This window comes from Pezoporus wallicus, unplaced genomic scaffold (assembly GCF_028554395.1).
Source record: "Pezoporus wallicus isolate ANWC-B61680 ecotype Strahan unplaced genomic scaffold, APGP_CSIRO_Pwel_v1 contig_7725, whole genome shotgun sequence".
In the NCBI taxonomy this organism is placed as follows: Eukaryota; Metazoa; Chordata; class Aves; order Psittaciformes; family Psittacidae; genus Pezoporus; species Pezoporus wallicus.
The window spans coordinates 337,803-365,547 of NW_026638946.1; the positions used below are offsets into that span (position 1 = coordinate 337,803).

Consider the following 27,745-nt stretch of genomic DNA (forward strand, 5'->3'; position numbering starts at 1 on the left):
CTGCATGAAAAATTTATTCTGTTCACTATGCTAACAAAGCTGGCCAAAAGGGTATTTCTGCAAATTACATAAACATCATGAAGATACTCCTGGCTGACAGCATTTACAATTTGCAAGTTACTCTTAAAATAATAAATATTATCTCTTCTTTCTGATATCACACTCCTGATAGTGCTATTACTTGTTCTATTAATTTGTCCCAATTTACCCATTGCACAAATAAGGTAATTATTGCATATCATAATCATACCTAGATACCCAAGTCACCATTCCTCTTTTACTAACATTCTAGTGCAAGTTATACTGCAGAGGCTTATGAGGGGATACACATTTTAAGAAATATAAGGTACTTAATCTAAATTTGTATCATTATTACACTAATTCTGGTGAAGTTGAATCCTGTTCTTCTCCGGTTTACATGAGCATAATTAACAGAGTTTCCTTAAGACCTCTATCAAGCGATCCCTCACAATTTCAAATTCTCATTTATTATGCTTTCTAAAACCTTTTCTTAATTGTATGTGAATCCCATTTACTGAATCTTTCCTTAACTATCGAGATCTATAATCAGTCAACTTATTCCTCTCTCCTGATATTGTAAAAAGGTAAGTTACTAGCAGAAAGACTTCAGATAGTATTTTCTAATGTTCCTTGACAGAGAACTCCCACACCATCATGCTTAGCTGAGGCATGAGCAAAAAAAGAAGAAAACCTGCTAAAAGTTGAATGGCACCCCAAAAAATAGCAATTCAGCCCACAGCTGACAAAAATAAATAATGGAAGTGGTCCAAGAGCTTTCATTCTTGTTTTTGCTTTGACATTTCTTGAAGTAATTGCAAATAAATAAAAGCTGTAATAAAAGCAGTAATATAAAGCACAAACCTAAAACTGAAAGAAAGGTAAACAACTCTTGCCCCATTAACCCCAAACTATTACTTGTGGTCCTTTCTCTGAAGTGTTCAGATATAAAAAGTAGCTGCAATGTGTACTGTGCACCTGCTGTTACAGGTTATATATGCATAAAGAGTACTCAGTATAGTCATTACATAGCCCTTTTGACAAAGCACCTAAGTCTATCTAGCAGATACTGTACTTTTGCTCCAAATTTGCCTTTTTTTTCTCCACTCATTTCAAATTCTTAAAACTTATGATGCACAGACTAAGAGCACTTAGTTCATTCACATTTTATAGAAGAGTTTACATTATTCTACTTAATCTTCTCTAAAGAACATATATAAAATCATGATGTCCATTAAACAGGCTTCTTTAAACGGGCCTTGGGATTTACCTACTTAGTTTTTTAAAGTTATGTCCCCATTCTTTCCTTAACATATACAAGGCACATGATACCATTTTATATAAACATTACAGCCCCTATTAAATAAAGCTTTAAAAACATGTACTATAAGAGCAGAAATGCATTTGTTAAGTGCAGAAATTTAGCCTCTAACAACAGCTAACCTGTTTGTTCTACACTTCATCGCGCTTTAAAGAAAATCCTATGTGAAAATAGTCACTACTTCTGATTCTATCATCAGGGATAGGTTTTTTTTGCATTTTTGCTGGCTTCTAAGAACATAGAGAATGCATACTCTTGGCTTTCAAGAGCACAACGAGAATACAGATAAGGTTACTAGAAAAATCATAGTTAAACTTAGTAAACAATCAGGCATGGTATGTAGAAATTCTGCAGTAGGCATTTAATACACATAACACTCCTTTGTCATTGATATGTTTTGATATTACAGTTATGTACCTGCCTTATGGCTTACCCTTGGCTTTCTTCAGCTTTGTGATTCAAGTCATGCTTACAAACATGAGTTACATAAAATTGTCGGGGAGAAGAAGTAATGTTCTGTTTTCTATAGTGACCAGCAAGAGGGCAAGTACAAGGAGAGAAAGAAAATCCAAGTTTCCTAGGCAAAATAATACATCTTCCTCCCCAGTTTGTGTGTTTAAACTGTTAAGAACTAGCCAAAGCTAAGTTAATAAAGCTATGTATTAAGAGTTATATTTACACTGCCCAAATTTAGGAGGACAGAAAACCAAAGACAGATGAGGAGAGCTTGCAGTGAGCAGTTGCGCAGTACTTAGCTGTCAGCTGGGGTTAAAACACACCACTTACCCACTGGGCATTTGGAAACTTCTAACACATGATATTGGAGAACTCGAAGTTAGTCATGCAGGATTTGCTTACATCAACACTAGATACAGCTCACCTGGAAAATTTTGGGGTTTTCCCCCTCCTCTAGTGAAAAATACATTCACACAATAATACATAAAACCTCAAAACGACTGATGACCTTTGAATGTCACATGATTCTCTCTTCCAAGTGAGGAACCACTATGCTAAATAAATGCTCACATGCAAATAAGCAAGTGCCAAAGACAGAATGAAAACATCCTTCAAAATCTGGCATCAAAACTTACTCTAAAAATGGACATGGCACAGACACACAATTCATGTAAGCACTATTGTAAAACAATACAAAGTGAAGAACTTAACCCAAGCTGCTTATCTTTTACATGTAAAGGTAAGAAACGTCTTTTGTCTACATTTTACATTATAGGGATGTTGGGTGTATTTTCAACATTCCTACCTGAAGCACACTTGAAGTTTAGCATCCAAAACAGCTGTAATTAGTGAGTGGATTTCAAAGATGAGTACACCCAACACTGTGAAAACATGTCTGGGTAACCCAAGGTTTAAGGCATCAATGCTGCTGAAGCGATTAGTTTCGAATTAGGAATTTTGAGATCTGAATAGAAATCACTAGAAAACCGAAATGTGTGGCTGTGATAAGAGCAAACATATAGCCAACAATGGCTGGCTTTGAAGGCATGTAAAAGCTGGTGTGCAAAAGTGCATTCCAATTTTCAAAGTGCTGGACTGCTGGAAGACAAAGCAGGACATAAAACTTGCAAAACACTGGTATCAAGTGACAATATATTCCACGTCTCTCTCACTAGAATAAAGGGAAATTATGAAATGGGGAGTAAGCTGTAGGATAAAAACAAGTACAGTGTTTATGGGTCTGTTTTGATGATGCTTAAAACTCTCAAAAGCCATTTATAAGATTTAAGGAGCAACCATCATTCTGAGGGCAGTGGAGTGTCATACAGAAAAGGCAATAACACACTGGAACAATTCAGAAGCTGAAATAGGTTTAATTTAATTTAATGCTTCTTCCAATACAGGACAAGTGAGATTCAGAGGCCTCAATTTTTGAGGCTCTTGGGTATCCTACTCTTCTGACCTTCCAAAACAGCATGGGTCTTCCATGTCACCTACAGCACACCTGCCAACTTCTTCTAGATGCCTCAGGGCATTTAAAGGAAAACTTGGGACTTATATTCAGGCAACTTCCAACCTACTGTGACTCAATGAATTTTCTTGGCCTTTTATAGACAGAAGCCACACTATAAGTTATCTATACCAATCAAAAGTCTGAAAGTTTTGCAAGTCTACACAACTGTAAAAGTTTGGCCACAAATATAAATTTAAACAAAGTGCAAACCCATGTGTAAAACAGGGCTTAAGATGGTTGTGCTATTGTTATGACAGATGAAACTGAGCAATAACAGGCCACAAAATATCACAGTTGAAATTCATATGTTTATTAACATCCCCTTTCTTTTTGTGTCTGCCTACTTTCATCTCGTCTTCCCATCACCTCCATTTGGTTACCTTATTTTCTACTGCAGACATACACGGATCTTCAGAACAGTGTGGAAGAAAAATTCAAATGACGGTTACATAGAAGATCAGACAGTTTCTCTGCTCAGCATCCACTCTTTTAGCTTTCAATTCCTGCATCTAAAGCAGACTGTAATTCCATGCACGAGCACTGAATTCAATTATGATGTCTTCCTGTAAGTTGTCTGGTCTATTTCCACTGATGATGATGATGCAGGGTCAGAAATAAGAATTACAAAAAGAAGCCATGCTGTCTTGATAGTTCCTTTTTTTTTTTATTTTCATTTAAAACTAGCATCTGCAGGACTTTTTTTTTAAGAATAAAAAATTAAGACTGGTATTTTTGCAGTTTAGGACATCTGTCACATAGTGGTTTGTCATTTACATTTGGGTTGGGAAAAGGAAAATGACGAGGAGATAACTAGATAGCTGACGAATATGAGCAAACCAATGAACTGGTCTGAAACACTGTATTATTATTTCATTACTTTAATAGCTTGAAAGCACTTGGAATGATTGTTGGTATACGTGGCTTTTAATACAACGATGAAATTAAATTGGCCATCAAACCAACAATAGCTAACATAATGAGAGAGTGGACTAGCTTTAATAAAAACGTGGAAATGTCAGTGACTTGTTATTTCTATAAGGGCAATAAGTTATTATTTCAATATTTTACAATTTATAGTATTTCATTAGCTTCATAGTTATTCATTTCTGAAACACAATTATCCAAGTGTAAAAGCCACAAGAACATGGGTGGAAACACCTCCTCATCTCAGTAACATGCACCTGATTTGAAAGTAGAGGTCAACCCAAAACCTAACAGCATGGCAGGATTAGGCCTTAGCAAGTCCAGGAAGTTTATGTGAGATGTTGCAATACTGAAACCAGGTGCATGAAATTTATTAGATATTAAACATCAAAGTGTTTCCCCCCCCCTCAGCGGTAAGAGTGCACAGGGAAGGAAAACAACTGCTGGTACACTAAGATGGTTTTTGGTGTAATGTACACTGTAGACAAAGAAAAGTTTACCTTTTTACTTTTGCAAATATAAGGTAACCCAGAGAAAGCACTACAGATGTACAAGAATACAAAAGGAGCTGAACCAATTAATCTGTCCAAAGCTCACTCAGGATACATTGCTGCTGTAAGAAAACCTGGTCTTAGATTCGATTTCCTAAATGCAGTTCAGCTTCAAAGACAGTTCCTGCATTCAAGTCACCAAAACAATCCTGCTGCAAGATCACGTCTGTTTCTTCTTAAACTGTTCACCATTTTCTCAACCTCAAGTTGCTACAGAAACTGGGAAGTTTTACTATCAGCTGAAAATATCTTTCTTCCTGTACACCTCAGCTGTGTACTTTTCTCCCACAAAGCATACCTCAGTTTAGCACCCAGGATAGAAAACACAGTTCTGATGATCTTTTGCCAGAGATGACTGGCAGATGACTGACAGATGAGCCCATTTATGAAAGTAAATATAATCCCACCACCCCTGTCTCCCCCACTCACACAGAGGAAACCACACTGCAACTATTACCATTCTCTTCCTACAGGTCATACTGGCTTGTAAGAGAAGCACTAGTCTAAAGGTAATGTTGTTCTGCTGCAACAGAACACTTTGCAGTAAGGTAATGCAACCTGCTGCAGAACCCAGGATCAGAATTCAGGCTTCTTTGCATGGTACGGTTTGCTTTAAAGATTTAGGTGAAAATAAAAAAGCCTGACAAAACCAATGCTATTCTATCCCAAAACAAGAGCTTTATTCTGGAATAGTCTCATTCAACCTGACAGATTTTTAGAGACCAGACAAAACACTTCCCTCTCTAATAGCCTCAGAAATAGGAGGTAAAGAATGAAGAAGCAAACACTGCTTCTTCACTAGTGCCTTACTCTGCTTGCTACTGCACTGCCCCGCCTAACAAAGCTCAGAAGAAGCAGCAAGGAGGAAAAGGGATCATAAATTGCTCCAAACTTCAGCTTCCCATAGCCAGGAGGAAGAACCCTCCACCTAAATCAGTGCAGGGTGAAGCATGGAAAACAGGTGATTTTTCCAGTACTTACCTTCCACTGAAAGACTTTACCATGCTCTATTACTACCGCTCCAAAACACCCAGAAGAAATCAAGCGTATCTATTAAGGTGCTTACAGTCACTGGTTTTATTTCCTAACAAGCTAATTGAGTATAAACCTTGAAAAGAAGTTTCTGAAAGAATGGACAGTATGCTGCTTCTGCCAAACTGTTCTCCTTCCTAAACTGCAAACCGTTTAACTGGAAAGAAAAAGCAACAGAACACTGGAGTCACATTATGCCAACTCTCCCTTTCTCCATCTTCTATTTCTTCAAGAGATTCAGATTACTCTCAAAATTAAGTCAGCCGAGACAAAGTTGTAGAGTTTGTTTGGTTGTTTTTTTCTTACAAGCAAATTTCTGGCAAAGAAATCTATTTCTATTAAAGGGACAAGCATTCAAATCAAATATTGAAAAAGTATTGAGGTACTGGACACACTAATACTTCTCAGGTGGTTTATATGTTTAACAAAGGGAGGAATCTGTGTGCTTCAGAAACCATTGGGAGAGGGGTTTATTTGCTGTGCAGATTATTTAGCTGTAAATGTATCACAATATCAGCTTTTAGATTCTAAACTTATTAGGGACACGTAATATTTGTTCACAATTCCACCTTCTTTCCCCTCCCTTTCTCCCCTAGGGAAAGAAAATAAACTATAATAAAAGATAAAAATCAAGATATAAAAGCAGCAAAAGGCATGAAGTCATGCCTTAATCTTCCAAAAGAGGGAGACATAGCTCCATTTGCGAATTATGCATTTCAACTGGAGTGAAGAACCTAAGAATGTGTTTAGCTACTTTACTATACCATATTAAAAAGGAAACCTTCTGCTCTATTTTCCATTCCCATGCTTCTCTTTGAAAACTAACATAAATCAGAAAACACTAATAAAAATATAGAAAATACTATATTATCCATTATATCTATCTGAATATTAAAATAGAAAAATCAGAAAACGGAGACAGTAGCCTAGTATTAAAAAAATATATACCTATGTAGATAGAGATAAAAATACAATAGTAAAATCAAACTGTTAAAATCCAGGAAACCATAGGAGGGTTGTTAAAAATGAAAACAATACCACACAGAAACATTCCTAGTAGATTTCAACAGGCACAAGTATAAAGACAACATTTCAATTAATTATCCTAAAAGTACATTAATTTCCAAAGGAAGTAACAATGGGCTTTATAAGTGTTAGCTGCACAAAGGTGGCATTATTGAGGGATAACAAGTTTATTTTTACTACAGGGAACCACCACAGGTTGAATGCTGCAGGATAGCATTCAAGCTTCTCTGTCAGTCTAGAAGCTAAGTTTTGATCAAAGTTTTAAAAGTCAAATTAGTAAGTCAAAGGAATCTAAAATACAGAGTTCAAGGAATACTTTTCCCCCTTATTGTGACTTAACCAGAATCAAGTTACTATAACAACAGTGATGTAGCTCAAGGACTATAAAAATTTGTAAGCATAATAGAAAAGCATTCATATATGTATTACATAACTGAGAGGCTTGGGGTTTGAAAAGCAACCATAATAATCAAGCACATTACACACAATAAGTGTAACTTATTAGAGTTGTTTCAAGCCATGTCAAGTAGAAAAGAAGCTGCTGAAGTATGTAATAGCGGCAACCAAGCATTAAGTATTACTTATCCTCAACTATTAAGTGTTTGTATAAAGGACAACAGCTGCATAATGCACCTTGCAGTTGGGTAGCTATGGAATAGCATGCTTGCTTTTTGATGCTCCCAGTCACAGCTGTTGCAAACTGACAGTGAAATGTCATTTGGGGATGAGGCAGGTTATGCTCAACACCCTGCACTTCCTGTAACATACTCCATTATAATGTCTTCTTATAATGGGGGTAGCCCACAGCCCCCTCTTCTGTACTCTCCTTGCTCAACAGCTCAAGAGTATCTAACATATTAGATCATGCTCCATTTGGTGTAGAATAAAAAAAAAGTGAAGAGAATCATCATGTATGTGCTCCTTATGTCCTGAGGTCATCTGTCATGGATGAGCTCACTTGACCCTCTCCGTATCTTGTTAGGGTCATTAACTTAACTGCTCTGTGACATTCTAAAGTAACATCCCTTGAATGCTTTATCATAATGACTCAGGGAATTCCTTCTTAGCTCTGATGTTGGCTGTGTTGCCAGTACAGATACTATCTGACAAGACTTGACATCCAAGGTGTGGAAAATATCCAAAGCTTATTTTCCAGTTTCTCCTTGACCTATAATCTTCTCTGAACATTGCAGACTCGTACAGCTGAAAATTAGAAAGTACATACCAGTAAGTTACACCGAAGAGTGTCAGAGGCTTTACCTAATAAGGGAGCCTATCTTCAAAACAATTCCCCTAAAAAAAGAGAGCCATGCTCATATATACTTAATATGTACTCTAAGACTTCAAATTCCTTTTCAAGACCCCTTCTTTAAAATCTCCCTCCCTTTTCCTCCAAAAACTCCCCATGTTTTGCTTTAACAGACACCAACTATTAATTGAAGCCAGTAGTCTTCTGTGTGGATAAATTCAAAGGAAAGTATCTTTAAATAGCAAAACCGTCTACTAAAGAATTGTGCAATCTTGCAGTCACAAGAGAACTAAGCCTGCCAAAGTAGCTGAATGAGGATATTTTGAAGTGCTGAGCTCAGTCTGCAGAAAAAGTCTCCAAAGAGCAAAAGTCCACTGCATTACAATGCCTCATCGCTGCTACAACCTCTCCTATGAATCCACAAGTAGTTGCACATTGTTTAACAAATCCAGACAGGCAAAGTCAAGAGACCATTTACCTCCCAATAAAATAACAATTCTTCCTACTAGCCAACCTAATCTGTAACCCAGATTAGTCTATGGTAATGTGCTGAAGGGTCATGGCTTACAATCAAGCAATGAAACATGAAGGGTATTGCCACAGATTTAACTAGTGCTTTACTTCGTATTCAGCACCATCGTTACCTAGAAATGTATATGCCAGATGACTTAAATCCTGTTCCCTAAAATTCAAAATGCCAGGAATGACACATCTGCTCTTCTTGCACGCAGGTTACCTACCATGATGCTGCAGAACACTTATTTCATTACCTGTTCAACTTAGCGCACCTGGTGATTTTTACTTTTCTTTCCAGCCAGTACACTGTTTTAAGACATGAAATTTAAGTGACATGGAAGTTAACAGACTATGAGCAAGGATACTGCCTAACCCCCAGCTAAGGTGAAGACAAAAAAAAATATTAAAAATGATTATATTTGTTAATATAAGAAACCAGTGAACACTTCCTCAGGAAGCTTCCCATTGAAATAAAGTTTTATTCCTCTGCTAGTGGTACCTGGGGCTCCCTTTATAAAAGTTGTCTAACTGCACATAACATATTTCATATTGAGAACAGTCACAGGAATTATGTCCCAAGGAAGTGGTGGATTCCCCAACACTGGACACTTAAAATTCAGTGGACAGGGTGCTGGGCTATCTTGGCTAGCCCATGGCTTTTGCCAAGAAAGGCTGGACCAGATAATCCTTGAGCTCCCCTCCAACTAGGCATTTTATGATTCCATTTACATCTTATGCCAAAGAAACACTTCTATACCTAGAATCCTAACTGCTATCCTATTATCCCATTATTAAAGTTCCCCAGGTTTTCGCATTCTCATTAAAAAACACCTTCACGTTTTGACTGCAGACTGCTTGAAGCGCATGAGACCTGAACTCAAAGCCAGTCTGATACTATGCTGCTGGACTTCCTGATCAGTAGGGTCAGCTGCAACACCATCTACTTCATCAGTGACAGTAATTACACCTGATGAATTTTACTAACAGTGGTTCACTGACACTAATTAACCTACCTGCTCACCATATTTGATTCCTTTTCAGGGTTTGCGAGTTAACACCAGAGCATGCAGATCTACTACGAAGCATAGGATAGAGTAGTAAAAACTCTAAGGATTAAGTTTTAATAATATTCTTTATAACTAACTTTGCTCTTCCCAGCACCCCATGGATACAAAATGTACTTTTAGGTGTTTCTAACCATGATTAATCTGCATTTCCTGTATTGTTCCCTCGTATTCCTATCAAGAATATTAAACAAGTCCCCAGTGCAGACACTAAGATCTCAATTTTTACCACACTGTCTCCACACTTAAACTCCACTGATGCCATTTCAAAATTAGCATCTTATGGACTTCAGTGAAAACTCAATTTGCAGGCATTTTTAAGCAGCTGTAAAACTCATTTCTAAATAAACAGTAAAAGAACAGTGGAACATTGCTCCTGTATGCACATGACAGCACATGACAAGACTTGCTGAAGAAGCCTACCCATGCTAATTTTCCCTAAAACCTTGTTCTATATTGTGGAAAGCTAATTAAGAATACTCTGACAATAAAGGAAGAATTCAGTTATTTTCAACCATGAAAGAAGGACACCCACCCCCAACTGTCATCACTGTTAGAATGACAAGCATGCTAACAGTTAAAGAAACCATCATTATAACTACACCCATTAGAATAATGAAACAGGGGTAAAGTGAGTTAATTCATTAAAAGCACAAAGTCTGGTTTGGGGTGTGTTTTTTTTTTTGTGTTTGTTTTTTAATCTGTACTCAGTTTAGGACATCTGCCAGAAGTTTAGGCAGAAAAAAGAAAACCAAACACTACACAGTCATAGCAGCAACTGTATTTTTTCACTTCACTCACTCTAAACTCCAACTGATCCATGGGAGAAAAATAAAATACCCTGTTCTAGCAGGTAACATTTTATAGATGGATGTCATAATTCACAAGGGAGTCATTCAACTGTCATAAGCATCCATTCCTTCACAGAGAAATGTTATCAGAAGATCTATAGCAGCTTTTTTAATTACTCACTTTCTTCAATGTTTGTATTTACTTATGAGAAGACTGCCTGAAGAGCTGTAGTAGACAGTCCACTACTATTGAAAACAGGCGAATGGTTGACCTCTGATCCCCATCCATTTTCCTACAAAAGTATTTTGTGACCTGATCTAAATTAGTGTCACCAGACACACTCCATCCATTTCCCATTCTGGCTTAGAAATTACTTATTTAAAAGGAATGACCCTGTCACCGTTTCAGAACTTGGCATTCACTTGCATAGAGCTAAAGATGAAAACAGTGGAGAAGGAAGATAAAGATAAGGGCCTTCTGGAGGAGACTTTTTCCCCCAGGGAGATTAATCAAATCACTGCATAAATGTCTGAAGTTGACTATTTTAACTTACATATTTAAGAATAATATTGGTAAAAAGCAGCTTTAAAACCTGTTATTTTCATATCATTCCTTATTAAAGCAAAAAGGGGACTACCTTCACTACTGAAAAGAAATACTTTGTTGCCTAGTCTAGTGCTCACAGACAAAAGACCCTCTGTATTTAAATGTTAGGTCTACAATCTGCATAGTGATTCCCATCTACAGACAACTAAATACTCTCAGCTTCTACATGAACAAAGTCCATCATATTTGAAAAATTATGGTGGTCAGGTGAATTTCCAGACTACTGGAAAAGGGGAAAAATAACCCCCATTTTCAAGAAGGGGAAAACGGATGACCCAGGGAACTACAGACCAGTCAGTCTCACCTCTGTGCTTGGCAAAATCTTGGAGCAGATTCTCCTGGAAGGCAAGCTAAGGCACATGAAAATCAACAAGGTGCTTGGTGACAGCCAGCATGGCTTCACTAAGGGGAAATCCTGCCTGACCAATTTGGTGGCCTTCTATGATAGGGCTACAGAACTGATGGACAGGGACAGAGCAGTTGATGTCAGCTACCTGGACTTGTGCACAGTGTTTGACACTGTCCCACACGACATCCTTGTCTCTAAATTGGAGAGACATCAATTTGATGGATGGACCACTCGGTGGATAAAGAACTGGCTGGATGGCCACACACAAAGAGTTGTTGTCAATGGCTCAATGTCCAGCTGGAGACCAGTAACGAGTGGTGTCCCGCAGGGATCAGTGTTGGGACCGGTCTTGTTCAACATCTTTGTCGCTGACATGGACAGTGGGATTGAGTGCGCCCTCGGCAAGTTTGCCGATGACACCAAGCTGTGTGGTTCGGTTGATATGCTGGAGGGAAGGAATGCCATCCAGAGGGACCTTGACAAAACTATGCTCTGCCACAAAATCCTTGTGTTGCCAAAAAAGTACACACATTTGTGAACCACCAGAACCATGCAGTTGAGGAAAACTTAAAAAGCAGTAATTTTCTGAACACATTAGTAGAATGAGAGAGGAAAAAATGAGAAGCCATAGCATGAGGGTAATGCACATGCTTACCACATGGAATAGAGTCATAGAATAGTTAGGGTTGGAAAGGACCTTAAGATCATCCAGTTCCAACCCCCCCATGCCATGGCAGGGACACCTCACACTAAACCATGTCACCCAAGGCTCTGTCCAACCTAGCCTTGAACACAGCCAGGGATGGAGCATTCACAACTTCCCTGGGCAACCCATTCCGGTGCCTCACCACCCTTACAGTAAAGAACTTCTTCCTTATATCCAATCTTAACTTCCTCTGTTTAAGTTTTAACCCATTACCCCTTGTCCCATCACTACAGTCCCTAGTGAACCATCCCTCTCCAGCATGAGGATACTGCATGAGAATAGGCTGCATAGGTTGCATGAGAATACTGCAACCTCATTCCAGGTTTTGTGACAGATAAACCATTTTAGAACTACCTTAAACTGGAGAGTTCTCACCATATTAGTTATACCATCTAAATACATTGAAACTAAACATTGCAATGTGTTAGATTCAGTTGTGTAAGCACCATGGAAACAAACCAAAGTGTCAGGAAAGCTAATTAGTGAAGTTACAGGGCTTGGGAAGCCCTTGGGAAGAAAGGCTTGGGAGCAGTTCTGTACGGATGAAATCATTAATGATCATTACACTTGGAATCAAGTTTCTAAATCTTTGAACTTACATAAATAAGCAAACCTCTCACAGGCAAACAGAACAGTCCAGCTTCATGAGTCTGTTTGGCAGTGACAACTACATACATCTTTGTTTAAAATTGACCACGTAAAAGCACAATTAAAGCGTGAAAGAGCCTAAATAATAAATACTAAAATAAGTCAAAGAGAGGAAAACAAAGTCACATTCTGCTCTGCCAGCAGGAGACTGATGCTTTTCAGAAGACTCAGAGCAACGACAGAACCACAGCAAATCATCTTACCAGTGCATCAGTACCGAGAGTGATCAGTAGCCGAAAACTCTGCATACTGAACAAATTATGCACAATGAATCTTTGCTTTACGGAGTTTATATTTCAAAGAAAATGATGAATGGTAAAGGTACTATAAGAACTGTACTTCAAAATTATGAGATATGACCAGTGTTTATATAGCAAGAGGCACAAAAAATCATCTTAAATTATTCCAAACATGTTTAAGAGTATCTGCTCTTTGCTATTATCTTTATAACTATCATTAATCCTCATCATTCACACCTCTTATCTCTATGCTAAACAGAGAATATCCTACAGTAGGTGAGATCAGTTGCTTTGTAGATACAAAAGGTAAATTTAGCAACAATCAAAAAATCTAACCTATTTACACCTCAAAAACACAAAAAATATTAAGTAACCATCCTGCAGTCTCATACATTACTGCATAATCACTGTGTTAAGAGTTGCAGACAACTGTCTCCTTTCCTGGTCTATAACACAGCTCTCTTATCCTTGAACAATTATTACAAAGTTTCACCCATAATTTCATACATATCAAAAGAAAGCATTTCCAGAGCATTATGCATATCTCTGTTTCAGCAAATTTCCTGTTTACCTAAGCTGATTTTCAGCATAAAAATTAGGATTTTTATAGCATGCTAGTTTAGTTGATGGGAGCCCTGAAAATATATTACTACGATTACACAAATTATAGAATCATAGAATGGTTTAGGTTAGAAGGGACCTTTAAAGATCATCCACATTTCAGTAACTTCTGCCTGTTCTTAAGCATCACAAAGAGTTAGATGTTAATGGTTTCACTCACTGAGGTCAATCTGCACAAGCAGATAAACTGATTCTGCTTCTTAGAACAATTAAAAGGTGATTAAAGTATTTAAAAGAAAACAGGACAACTGAGTAAGAAGGGTTACAAGAATTTGACAGAATAAGTCTAAAACCAACACCTTTAGCCTTGATCCATGGGGCACAAGAGGACAACCATCCTGTCCAGGTGGAATGATTAACTCCCACTTCCCATATTCCATCTTCTTATACGGATGAGAAAATGGATTCCAGCCATCTGCAGGATAAGAAAAATTATTAAGTACTTATCTTAAAATATATTGAAGTACAATTCAAAGGTATTAACACTGTTACATCTTTCCCAGAATAAACTTCAGTGAGAACATACACAAACACTGTGATATCTGATATCACCATACACATTTAAGAGAGTTTCAATAAAATGTGTAAGACTTTCACTAGGAAACCATACTCCAATTCCAATTTCACCATGATTAAATTATTCCTACTTCCCCTCTGATCAAAGTAAACATCCTCCTCCCCAAAAAACACTGCTGATTTTAATATCACAAACACATGGTGGTACAAAAATCAATGGCTGAAAAGTAATGCTTAATGTAGATTTAAAACCTCACATCCTAGACAAGCCAGTAGATATATCTCGTGTTCAAGGCCAGGTTGGATCGGGCTTTGAGCAACCTCGTCTAGTGGAAGGTGTCCCTGCCTGTGGCCAGGGGGACTGCAACTAGATGAGACTTTAAGACGCCTTCCAATTCAAACTCTTCTATGATTCCACATTTATTTCATTTCAGGGAATGTAAATTGCAAACAGCTGAGGTGTCTGAAATAAATTCAGGCAAAAATGGGAAAACAGAAGAAAGATGAAAAAGTAACAGACATCCTGAGTTGCAGGAAGACTGCTTTAAGGAACTTGTTTATGATAGTCAAGCCCTCCTTATGTGAATTACTACCAGCTCTTTCCACCTTCTTCCCATGAAGAAGCCTTCTTCAACTGAAGGCTGACTTCAAGGAGGAAGCAGCTTAGGCTTCTTTTTGTTTTACTGCTTGGTTTTCAGAGTTTTTGGCAAAAGATAGCCAGAAAACCTTCAGAAAAAAAAAACCAAACCCAACCAACCAACCAAAATCAGAAAACAAGCAAGTAAAAAAAAAAAAAAACCTAGAAAAAACCCACAATTAACAAAAAACACAAACCCAACCAAACCAAAACAATCCCCAACCAGCCAAACAGTGAATAGCAGACTATTCGTAAGTTGAAAATATAAAGCATCTCCAGTTTGAGAACAGGGACTTCAAAAACTTTGTCAGTAGCTACAGACAGAAAAAGGCTGATAAGATTACCAGCAGAAGAAGTTCAGCTTCAATAGGTTTTTAGAGTAATCAGCTCCAATAGGTTTTTGGAAACAAGGACACCATCACAGAAAACCCATAAGCCATACACAGAGAAAAAAGCTTCTATATGAAAGTTCAGGCCCTAACATCCTACCTCAGAAACATGAGGCACAAGGGAACTCGTCGCTTGGAAATGCACCCTTGGCATGCCAGAGAATCACGTATTGAGCTTTAATCTAGAACTCACTTTTAAGATATAATTGCTTGGATTCTACCACCTAACATTAAAACTCAATTCAAATGCAATACTTTCAGCTAAATCAAACTAAGTGACTTGTTCCACTGCCTAGTTTTGTTTTCACATTGATAAATCTATAGCCGTAAAGCTGTGAAGCTCATGGCTATCTTAAAGTTTCATATCAGAAATTAACACTCCTCTTGCTTCTTACAGGGGAGACAGTGGAGGAATACTCCTTGCATAATGACCAGATCATTTACATGTTCCAGTGTAAATGTTGCAACTACTGAAAACTGCCCAGAAAATGAAGTCCAGCAAGGATTCACACAGCTTCCTTGAGAAAAAGATACCACACAAATAGCAGTTCACACAAGGGGAGAGCCATCAAACTCCCACTACCTCACAAAATACCTTTATATCATTTGCTTGGGACACAAACGGAGAGATTCTCTAATGACACTATACTGTTCTACAGAGTGGCCAATTATGTCTTCCTCCTGGCCAACAGCTCAACAGCAGGGTTGTTAACATAATCCGCTTAAAAAGTGGCTAAACAGCTCAAACACTGACATAAGAACACATGTCATTACTTCTCAGATAGGAAGTCTCCCGGGACATTAATAGCAGCTTATACTTCAGCCTACTGCCTTCACTAGTCTGCAGCCACAGAAGTATAGCACTGTTTCACCTTACTCATGAAATCTAGGTATTTCTCTGTACAAACCTTCGAAGAAAGTAGCGAGAAGTTCAGTATCATATCACACTAGCCTCTAGACTGCATTTCAGTACAAATTTGAGTCAAGTCTGGGGGAGGGAGAGTTCCTACTATGAAAAGTTTCCAGTCAGCTGTCAGATACCAAAATTATGAGGGCTGGTGGCATAAATTCCCCTTTCTTCACTGTGAAGAAACCTGTCAGAGCTTAAATAATAAATAAACCTCCTCCCAAAACCAACCAGCCCACCATCCTTCTACCTTCAGCTGAAGCCTTTCCCACTAGTGCAAGAAAAAGAAAGCAGAAAACAAACAGACATTCCAGAGTACTCAACATTTTAGATATACTGTTAGCTGGGAAGGAGGGAAAGGAAGACAGAGAAAAGAAAAAAGAGAACTAAAGGCCAGAAACCACAAATATGACAGTATTGTATTAAATACTGACCTCCAAATTAGCATGTACATACTTTACTCTTTCAAGTGTCTTAAAGCCAGTAGTGCTGAGGGGTTTTGCGTGTTTGGGGGTTTTCCTGTTTTAATTATAATATTGCTTACAGATAACCTACTGAGTCTCTGCACAGCTAAACACAATTTGAAGTATTCTAATTCCCAAACAAATTCTGTGGTTTATCCTCAGAAGTTGCAGTTCAGTGACTTATTTTGGAATAGTTGATTTTAAATTAGCAATAAATTGCCAGTAGACACCAAGTTCCTCAGCAAGACAGCATGCAAGTAAAATATTCAGTGTGTTACTACTGAGACATTTTAAGGTAGCTACACTGTTAATACTGCCTCTAGTATCAGAAATTCAGCTAATTGCCTCATAAACTTGATTCACTGAGATGCTAAAGGTACTAACTGACAAATCTTTACGGTTTTGGATGTTCATTTAACACTTCTCAGATGGCGTAAAGCATCATACCAGAACACAAACAGATACAATACTTTCTTCTCTCCAATTATGGAGTTTTAAAGACGTTAAAGAACTCTGAAAGTATTGGGATTTTCCTGAATTGATGTTTCTCATTCTTGAATCCAAGTACAGATTTGTACTGGATTCTACTTTTCCTCCAGAATGCACAGTGATACTAACAATTATTCTATAACTAGGAGCTATGCCATTCATTAAAAGTGTTGCAGAATGAGGCACAAAAATACTGAGAAATTGAATCTCCTTATAAAAGAACTAAAATACAAAGCATGAATTGACTATTTTTACATCACATACCATCACATTTCAATTTAAAACCTAAAGATCTGCTGTCATTAAAGTTCCATGTTTGTTTCCCATCTTACCCTCACATAGTCCAATTACAATTCTCCTTATAAAAAGTTTTATGAAAAAATTATTATTAAAATCAATCCTGATATTCAATTTAAATACAATATAATCATAAATTTAGCTTCAGACTTTAACCTGTTTGAATACTTAAAGAAAGGTTAAAGGGATTCAGTTTTAATTAAACATATCTGTAGCAACCTGAATCTGAATCTTAGGAGTCTGTGACCCAATTTCTCATCAGAATATTATTAAAGCTCATCTGAATTGAATGACAATCTTCAATTCCTCTAGACTTTCCAAGTATGCCACCTTTCCCTTTGGGAATGAATACTTTGCTATGACTGATTAATATGATACAGGACAAACAGGTTTTCCACATTAGAGAGAACTACTTTTTAGTGGGTTTTTTAACTTCTTACTGCCACATTTCATTACATGCAGACACAACCACTCTAAGATATTAGTCCTAAATTTCTACTTCATATGATGTATTACATGAAATATTTTAAAGGAAATAGAGTTTAGAAAACCATTCCAGTTTTTAGCTACTGTATTCTGGTATACATATTCTACTCAGCGCTTGTCAGGCCACACCTGAAATACTGTGTTCAGTTTTGGTCCCCACTCTTCAAAAAAAGATGTGGGAAGGCTAGAGTGGGTCCAGAGAAGGGCCATAAAGGAAGGACTGGGAAGCATGCCATGTAAGAAAGGAGTTAGAGAACTAGGGTTGTTCAGCTTTGAGAAAAGAAGTTTTAGGGAAGACCTTATCAACATACTCCAGTATGTAAATGGTGGCTACGAAGAAGATGGAGACTGCCTTTTTTACAAGGAGTCATATGGAAATGACACGGGGTAATACGTACGAATTAATTCTTGGGAGATTCCAAGTGGACACAAGACAAATTTTTCACAGCAAGAACACTCACCCATTATAAAAGTCTCCCCAGCATAGTGGTGGATTCCCTAACATTGGACACTTGTGATCTAGACCCTTTCATCCAGCCAAATCTTGCTTTGCCATGAAAGGTTGGACCACACAATCCTTGGGGTCCCTTCCACAGTGGGATTCTATGATATGTTTACTTCCTCCACCAACCTGCTAAGTCAATTTGCAAGTCATACCCTCTTTTTAAAATACTAGACATTAATGTCATTAAAAGTCTGGTTTTAAAATGGCCATCGATTAAAAGACGTATTTAAAATAAATGTATTCCAAGTTAAACTACTCAACACTGTTGAAGACTTACATCCACCACATAAATCCCATGAGCAATGGTGGGGTTGTAGCAAGTAGAAGAAGGGTAAGGACGAGAGTTTTCTGTGTAGTTTACACATATAAAGTATTAAAATACCCTCATCTAGCTGTCTTGCAGTCAGTAGTGATGGCTGAAATCATTATTATTAGCAGTAGGTGAACTATACTCATGATTCATTATTCAGTTGTGAATAAGAGGACATCTCATCCCCACATTAAAATTCGAGTGCTACAATAACCTACTTTATCAATGTTTAGTTCAATAAAAAGACAGGAAGTATTTCAAGAAAAGCTACTCGACTGTTCACTAGGTTACCTCTATCAAACAGGACCATGGCTGAAAACAGTAGTGCACTAACTTTTATGTTCGTCTTCTGCATGCATCAAACCCAAGCTCTTTTAGAAAATAATAGTCTGTAAATTCAAATTATCACAGTGAATAGTGGACACAGACCCTCCCACTGAGTTCTTCAACAGGAAGCAAGAATACAGTTTCCTGACAACTACAACAGATGCATTTTATGACTCTGAAAACTGAAGCATAATGTGAATATATAAATATTTGCTTTTGCTTATTCCATTTATAAGTGTATTGATCTTACGACTATGGAAAAACAGTATTAAAACAGACTGTTGTTATAAAGCACTGAGAGTAATCTTAATGGATCTGAAGCACACTGCCTAGATAGTCCATTTGTTTCTTTATTACTGCACACGTATTACAGATGCTGAACTACGGTACTTTAGAAAGCACCACTAGATACTACAACTAATGGCATATGTAAAAAGTCTTATCAGTTTAAAGTTACACATGCACATACAATTTCAAGTTTGTTACTTCCTTAAATACAGAGTTTGTTCTTCCATAGTTTCCTCAAACAAAGGCAAGGTAAGAAAGAAGTAAAACTCAGCATTTAAATACTTCTGCTTAAACACAAAGTTAGTTACCTCAAATTGGCAATTCATAGTTTTTGTAATATAAATACACTGACTGAACGTACACCAGACCAGTACTTCTACAAAAGAAAAGTTGGATAAATAACACTGCATAGCTCTGAAATGCAGTTAAATGAACCAAACTATTTCACAGAGAATGTCTCAGTTCAGTAAGAGTCAGCAATGGAATTCCTAGTATCCTGATGGACTAATACCTAATCCTAAAGAAGGGACAGAGAGTTCAAACAGAAAAACAGAACTAGATCCCCCATGACCCCAAACAAAAAGGAGAGAGTGAAACTGGTATTGCAGGACTTCAGAGAAAAAAATGCATGTCACTTCCATTTAAGAATTTGCAGAACACTGTTGCAGTGTAATTGTTCCTTATTTACTTCCAAAATAAGGAGTAAATTTACATTTTTGTCTCAAGTTCAGTGAATCATATTCTTGGTTCTCCGAGTAACCAATGAAATTCCTCCATGTAATCCTGCCACCTTCCTGTTCTGCCAACATCCTTCCTCCTCCTCCCCTCAAAACAGAGCACCACATACTCTTTTAGAAGTATTTAGTTTGATTACAGGTTACCATTTTTCAGCAGGACTTTTGTCTACAATCTCATGATGAGTGGCATTTCTTAAAGGCCTTGACCCTTGGACAGCATCAGTAAAAGCAGAAAGCAGATAAAGCAAATTATTCCTGTTATTTCTCCTTGGTACACAGTTTTATAGAAGCCTAACTGCAGAGCTTCAGGAAGAACCCCAGGTAGTTTAGACACAGCCTGAATTGCAGTGTGATCAAGCTAGATCCTTTATACAAGTAATTGCCTTGTGGGTATTAAAATACATATATGCATAATGCAAGCAACGCAATACAAACATGTACATTCTTAGGCTACTGTGATGTGAAATGAAATATTACTAGTTTAAGCTATGACATACATTTTCACTACAAGAATTTCATCATTGCTACAAAATTGTCTTTAAGGCAAGAGGATATTGATCTAAATCATAGTGCAGGAGAGAAGAAATAACCCTAAAAATACTTACTGAAGTCACCTGCGAGAAACACTGCTTCTGCTCCCGGTGCCCACTCTTTGCAATATATTCCACCATCTGCCAGTTGGTTAACTCCAAAGGTTTTGTAACTCTTGGAAAACTTATCAAGGCCACCTTCATTTTCCTCAATGTTCTTCAAGTGATTATAAAACAGAGAATATCTGTCAATGAAAAAAATACATTTGTAGAAAGTTTAGTATCTTACATTAAAAAGTATAAGAACATTAAAACCAGAAACATTCAGTGAGACAAACTGTCAGACTATATCTTCAGGCTACAATATCAGATTCACTGCCCCCTACAGAACTAGAGAAACATAATAAATACCAACCACACAACTTCTCCGTGGTTGCTACACAGTGCAAATCTGCAATCATCACATTTGTCTGTATTTTCTCTCTTCTACGGGAACAGTTCACACTCAGACTACAACTCTTGATTGGCAGTCAAGAAATCATAGTATTACTACACAACAGGAGAACTTCACACTCGGAACAGCCTAGAACTTTTTCTTCCATCTTATTAATGCAGCACAAAGACCTCCTAGGAAGAATTGCATAAGCCTTCTACACCTCTCACAGCCAGTTTTAACAGACAATCTCAAGACACTGAAAAGTTTGCAGTACAGCATGTAAGGATGGAGAAAGTAACGCTAGCCTAATACTTGCAGAAAGCAGCTCCTTATGCAACCTCTTTAGAGAGGCCATCAGCAAGACTCTGAAGCCACCTGACACTTCAGTGATTTGAAAAACAAAATTACCACTTGATGAAAGTAATTACAGAGACCATACCCTACTTATCCCAGTAGGGCCTGAAATGCCTTAAACCTCTCATGTAAAAATTTGCTAGTAAAATTTGTGATGTTTTGCCATGTTTTTCACAAAGAAGTTCCCATCAGTTCAAGAAACACATATCAGGTGGATAATACACACAAGAGGGTCAGCTTTGTCTCCCAAGATGCGAGCTACTATGTGAAGAAGCACAGCTAAAAGCTTTAGTTAAGCATTTAATTAATGCTGCCCATATGGGGTTTTTAAGTAAGGCATCCCCAAGGTAAATCAGAAATGAGTTTATATTCCCCATAAATGGAAAGGAGACTTCCAAAACGTTAAACACTAATAAGAATCCCATCAAGGACAACTTGCCTGCCTCATTACACTTACTGCATTTTGAAAAAGGAAATAGCTACAGGAAAGAAGCAAAACAGCACTATGGGATAATGCTTTTTTAGTAAAAAGGAGGCAGCCACTTGCAGTGTCAGAACTTGGACACTGCACTCGAATTTGTTTTAAAGTTATGTCTTAGAATTGGCCCTTTATTAGTTCAAAGTATAAGATTAAAATGCCTATTTACTGGTTAAGGTAAAATAACACTACCTATGCTAATTTCAAGTACTATGACTACTTTTCAGGTTAATTTCCCAGAAAGTCTTTATTAGGAAGATTGATGCTCACCTTTAAAATCATCAAGATTTGAAAATGCCCCAGGATACACTATAGCAAATACACTTAACAACTTCTTGACCATCCACCCGCATCATTCCTTTAGAACTTGCTCATGGGTATAGTGCTCAGAAGTGCATTACTAACTACTACGGCTCAGTTTCATTTATAGTGCTTGAGGGAGAGTATTTTATCAGATTTCCAAGTGTATTATATATACACACAAACCTGGATGACTGAAGTTTTAACCAACTGCAATCACAAAAAGATTTATATAAATAATGTTTAAATACAGAAACACTGAGCAGTCACAAACAGCCTCAAAAGCTCAGTATATGGCATTTGGTAAAGACAAAATTACTCCATTCTTGAACAGTTCTTCGGGGGGGGGGGGGGGAGCTTTTTGATTTGTATAGCTTTCAAATTTTAAGCCTTACTTTAATATATATAGGTTACATCAAACAAGCTGGACAGTAGTATCTGCAAATCCACACTGCTCAGCCGTACATAAGCTGTTTCAAAATTGCTGCATGCCACATGCATTATTTTTAACTACTTCCACTGCAGCTGAAGCAGAAACCCTTCTGTGTACACTGTAGGAAGCTGTTGTAACTCCTGAGAAGATCTAACTGAAGCAATTGAGTTTGACACACTTAAAATAAAGGTGTTTTGGAGTAGGTTATCTACTTAAAATTAATCTTTTTCTCCCTGTACTTTTTAAAAAGACATTTTCAACAGTTTTAAGAACACCTTTGGCTGGATGAGGCATTTCCCACATTCAGGACAAAATCGTAAAATTCATCATTAAGCACAAGTTAGTCATACAAATCTCTGAAAGATGCAGAGGAAGGAAATGATACATTTATTAACAGAGAAGAACAGCAGGTCACAGAGGAGAACTGAAACCTCTAAAGAGAAAAGAAAAAGGATGAAATACATAACCTAGAGGCACACACATGTTCATGGCCCACTGCCTTTCCTCGACAAGTTCTCCCCAGCAAAGGGGAATCAAGCCCATTTATCTCATTCCAAAGAAATAAGCAGCAAACAAATGCAGGATTTGAGAGTGAGTTTATGGGGTGGAAGGGATGAAAATGGACTTTCAGAAAGCAATTTTGTGATTTATGTCTTTACAAAAAAAAAAACCACTGATAGTAATAAACACCTTGTAAGCTCTAGATTCTTGTTATAAAAGCAGTAAGAGTACATCCACTGGTTTCAATTTTTGCCTTTCAGTAAATTCAAAGTTTAAGCAAACACTGAGACCATGAAACAGAGATCGTGATAATTAATGTGAAATCATCATGAGTATTACTGTTAAAAAAAAACAAACACAAAACAAACCTACTCTTTTTGCTTACTTCGCAATAGTGGTGAGCAAAATTACATGCTCAATAAAAATCATTTATTGTGAAGGATGGGGAGGCCAAGGAAGAGAGCAGATTAGAGAAGTTGCTCATCAGGAATGTAAAACATTATTACAGTAACGTCTTAGTGATAGAGCAAGTTAGTTTAGGTATTACTGTTGCATTATCGCTGCAGAAGTCATGACTTGTTAAACAACAATGGGTCTCCATAGCTGTTTTTAAATGATAATCTAGAAGTCAATCAGTTTGGGGTTTTTCAACCACCTCCTGAAATTATCAAATATAGAACTGTAGTTTGCACAAAGTTCACAAAAAAAGAAACCCCAGCAGCTTCTGAAATGGATCAATTACTTATGCCGTAAACTATTCTGAAAACTAATCTCAGGAGATGAAACTCATCTGGACACAGAACAAGGTTACCTGTCATAGAAGGTCTTGTAAAACAGCAGAAGCATAGTTCTGTATCTTGTTGCTGCTTTAAAGGAAAGAATTGAGTGCATGCTCATAACCAGATTTAGGAAACTTAAGGTTTTGCTTTCACAGAAATTTTAGCTTTCATTTCTATGCTGCTGAAGACTGTGAAAGACTTTTTTGATCCACCAGACTGAAACTCCAAGATTACACATAAAATGACAGGAAAAACATTTTTGTTCCAAAGATATATATTGTTCACTAAGAGCATGCAAGTGTTAAAAGAAGAGACAGAGACATGACATTGTTAAGACTGAAAGTTATGTCATGTTCAGTTATGCATCTATACTTGTATGACATATATATAGTCAGACAGACCCTGGACACTTGGGACACTTCAAAAGTGAGACAACCTTGTAAAATTCTGGACATGTGAACATAGTCAGCAACAGCATCCAGAGCTGCAAGACAGGACAAAAGGCTGATGCCTTCTTTCACACATTTCAAGTCTTCACAGCTTAATGAATGACTGCAAAACCGTAACATTTTTCCACTTCCCTGCATTAAAGTTGACACTGAAGAGGATTACAAGGTAAAAACCACAGCCAGGTGTACCTTGACAAGTACAACCATTACCTCTGAGACAAAAAAAAAAATAGAGCAACAACAGGATCCATGTAACATCAGGTACAGGGGTCTCAAGTAACTGGAAAAAGTTGTACATTAAGTCCCTTACCACATGCAGGTACAACACACATGTGACAAGTGAAGGCAGCAGAAGGGGCCTGCTTTCACTGTATTCCTTAACTCCTGGAGTTCTTATGTAAAAGCAGGCTTTTCAATTCAAGTCCCATATCCATTCACCTTACCTATGTTAACAGAGCAATGGATTTTAGAAGTAAAATACTGAAGCTGTTTTCTTCAGACTTACTAGAAAGCAAGCCTTTCCCCAAACACACATACACCCAGCTTCAAACAAGACATTTGGTAACAGAATCGCACTTTTACACCAGCATTTTTTCCACTACTATGTCATTGTGAAGTACTGGTAACATCATTTGAAACAGGGTCATGACAGGCTTTTCGTATTGTTACATTCATAATTTGTAACACAGCATTGCTTTAAATCCCATGCTTTATATGCAGCTTTGTTTAAAGCCTTACAAGAGAAGTGTAGGAATTGGCTGACTTTCCATAGTAGGAGGATTATGACATCAAACATGAATTAGTATAATGGCTATGCAGAAAGTATCTTGGCAATAAAAAAGCCTTCATAGAGAAGGAGTAGACACAGTACTGTCATTAGCCACTTCAAGGGTTGACATTTCAGGTGAGCACTTACTCCTCACACTTCCACCACTAAAAGACCCTCAAATATTTTGTCTTAAGAATACCTAGAGATCTAAAACGTATACAGTAGAAGCATACAATTATCAGAAAAAGATGGCCTGAAGTCTTTCAGTTCAATGCAAAGCCATACAGTTCTTGCACAAAGAATGTTCTATTTATTTGGTAACCATGATATAAAAAAACTCTCCTGATGCTGCAGTTCCTATCAACCACTGCCTTCATTCAGCTATTGATCCCCTTAAAAAATGTCTAAGGCATATGGTAAAATTAGTAGCCTCAGTATGGAGGATAAAAGAAATTTAAGCCTCCCCAAAGCCAACTGCCTTAATGATATAAGGCTTTTGGCAGACTACTAAAGAAGTATGATGGTAGGTCAGGATACTGAATTAGGGTTCACATAAAGCCTTCAGGTCTTTTATTCTTCCAAGCAACCAGAGGTATTAACTCCTTCCTGGCCACTTTGTAGAACAAAAAAAAAAAAAAGGTATTCTAATACTTTAAACTTAGATTTAACCAGATAAACTTGAGTTTTCTTAAGCATCACAGGAATTTAAACAGAAACTAGTATACCCACAAAGACCTTAGAAGCATGCAAAATACCTTCATTTCATCAGTCTAGTGCTGAAATCAAAGAGAGCTGCAAAATTTCAAGACATTTTTATGCCCATTCTCATACCTCTTTATAAAGTTTAGTTATTGCAGTTTACAGAACCACCAGCTTGTTTTAAGACCTGTGGTGTCAGCACTGAAATTCTTCATTTTAGTCCCTTTTCTGCTTATGATACTGATTTCAGGAGCTATTCATCTCTTAGGTTTTTTTTTTGTCCAAATCAGCTTTTGTGCCATAATTTAGTTCTACAGTATTGGCCCAGTATTAATGCCAATGTTACCTCTGACCATATGAAAGCCAAATTCCGCAGGTATCAAAGAAAAAAGGATGTAAAGAGGAATGCCCCTCATACTTGGTATTCCATGGCCAAATCCTCCCTCTTTGCATTAAACAAACATTTACAGTAGTTTCAAGGTTAAAAATAAAGCCAGAGTCCAACGAAAATAAAACTCTCAGCTACATCCATTATGTTTCTTTACACTTCTTCCAATGTAGGCATTGGAAAGACTAAAATAACAGAAAGGGGAAAATGGTTTGGTTTATCCCCTTCCTCATTTAAACAGCAAGCCTTAAGCAAAACTGGTTTCGATTTTGAGATATCACTTATCTACTTATCAGCTTAATCCTAAAGCCTCTTAGGGGAATGCTGCCTCTTACTGCCAGCCTCCCACTGTTCCCTGCCACAGAAGCAGCTGTATCAACATTACAATAAAACAGCGAACAGGCAAGTGAAGAGGCCAAGAGGCCATCAAATCCTGTCTTGTGCCATCACAGACATATCATGAACAACACTATTCATAAACTTAATGAGATTTCTGAACTCCATTTTCAAAAACGCTTCAGGTCCCACCCCAACTTATGACTGGAAAACTGCTACAGAGCTTTGCAATCTTAGGATCTTCCCAACATCCCCACACAGCGGCTCTCCTTGAGGGCTAACATACCATCATCCTGTTCCAAAATTACACTGACCTGAAATTCTCCTTCAGCTTTCCAGTTATAGTACTCAGAGGTAAAGAACAGGGCCCTGCTGACTCTCTGGGCATTTTTAGTTGAGGGGTTTTGATTTTAAAGCATTTGTACATCCTGAAAAGAAGAATTTAAACCATCACATCCCTGAAACAACACTGAGATTGCATGCTATGTTCAGAGTTGTTGAATGAAGCTCACTGTGACAGTGCAGGAAGCCAGAGGTGGAGCAGGATGGAAATCATATTCACCAACTGATATGGAGAGACTGTCAAACCATCCCCTGTTAAGGTGTAGCTATGCTCTAGCTTACAATTCCTAGGAACAATCAAAAGGGTCAGGAAAAAAAAAAAAAAAAAGAAAAAATCAAAACAAAGTCACAGAATCAGAGAATCACACATTTCTTAGGGTAGGAAGGGACCTCTGGAGATCTAGTCCAATGTCCCCCAAAAAATAATAATCAGCGTAGATGTACCACACATTCACCAATGTAATACTGTTTATACTGTCTATAGGACAAGGAATAAACTGTCACAATTTTTAAAAGTTTATTTTCCTACAGTAACATATTATTCAAATAAAGCCATGTTTTTGAAATTTAGAAGATAAGGAATTGGAAATTGCTGATTTTAGTTCTGATAGTCTACTGCAGGAATGTGACAAGAGATTAACAGCTGGTTTTGAATTATATACCAAGAAAGGCTCAAGAGCTGTAGTTCCCCTGATATCACCAGCAACCCATTCTTTAGAGAATGATGTCCAAAATCTTGCAAAGCTATCATCAACTAGCAGTGACAGCTACCCTCTAAATGTCTACACTGAACATGTAAACACCAACCACATCTTTAAGAAAGCTCAACAGCTACAGAAAAGGAAGAACTGTTTGAACGTTAAGATGTAATGACACTTTGGTCAAATTTCTGTACTTAAGCAGCCCTTACCACTTTGCACCTAGTCAGTCATGTTCATCTGCAGCAGTAAAATCTGCTCAGAGAACCA

At 37.4% G+C, this 27,745-nt stretch overlaps 1 protein-coding gene across 1 annotated transcript in view; it reads right to left on the bottom strand.

Moving 5' to 3' along the window:
• GBE1 (1,4-alpha-glucan branching enzyme 1) overlaps positions 1-27,745 on the bottom strand; it is a 149,394-nt gene that overhangs the window by 96,791 nt on the left and 24,858 nt on the right. The window contains exons 2-3 of the mRNA XM_057413298.1: positions 20,589-20,758; positions 13,931-14,046 (exon numbers count right to left, since the gene is read on the bottom strand). Of these exons, the coding sequence (XP_057269281.1) occupies positions 13,931-14,046; positions 20,589-20,758 (286 nt within the window). The remainder of the gene's footprint in view (positions 1-13,930; positions 14,047-20,588; positions 20,759-27,745) is intronic.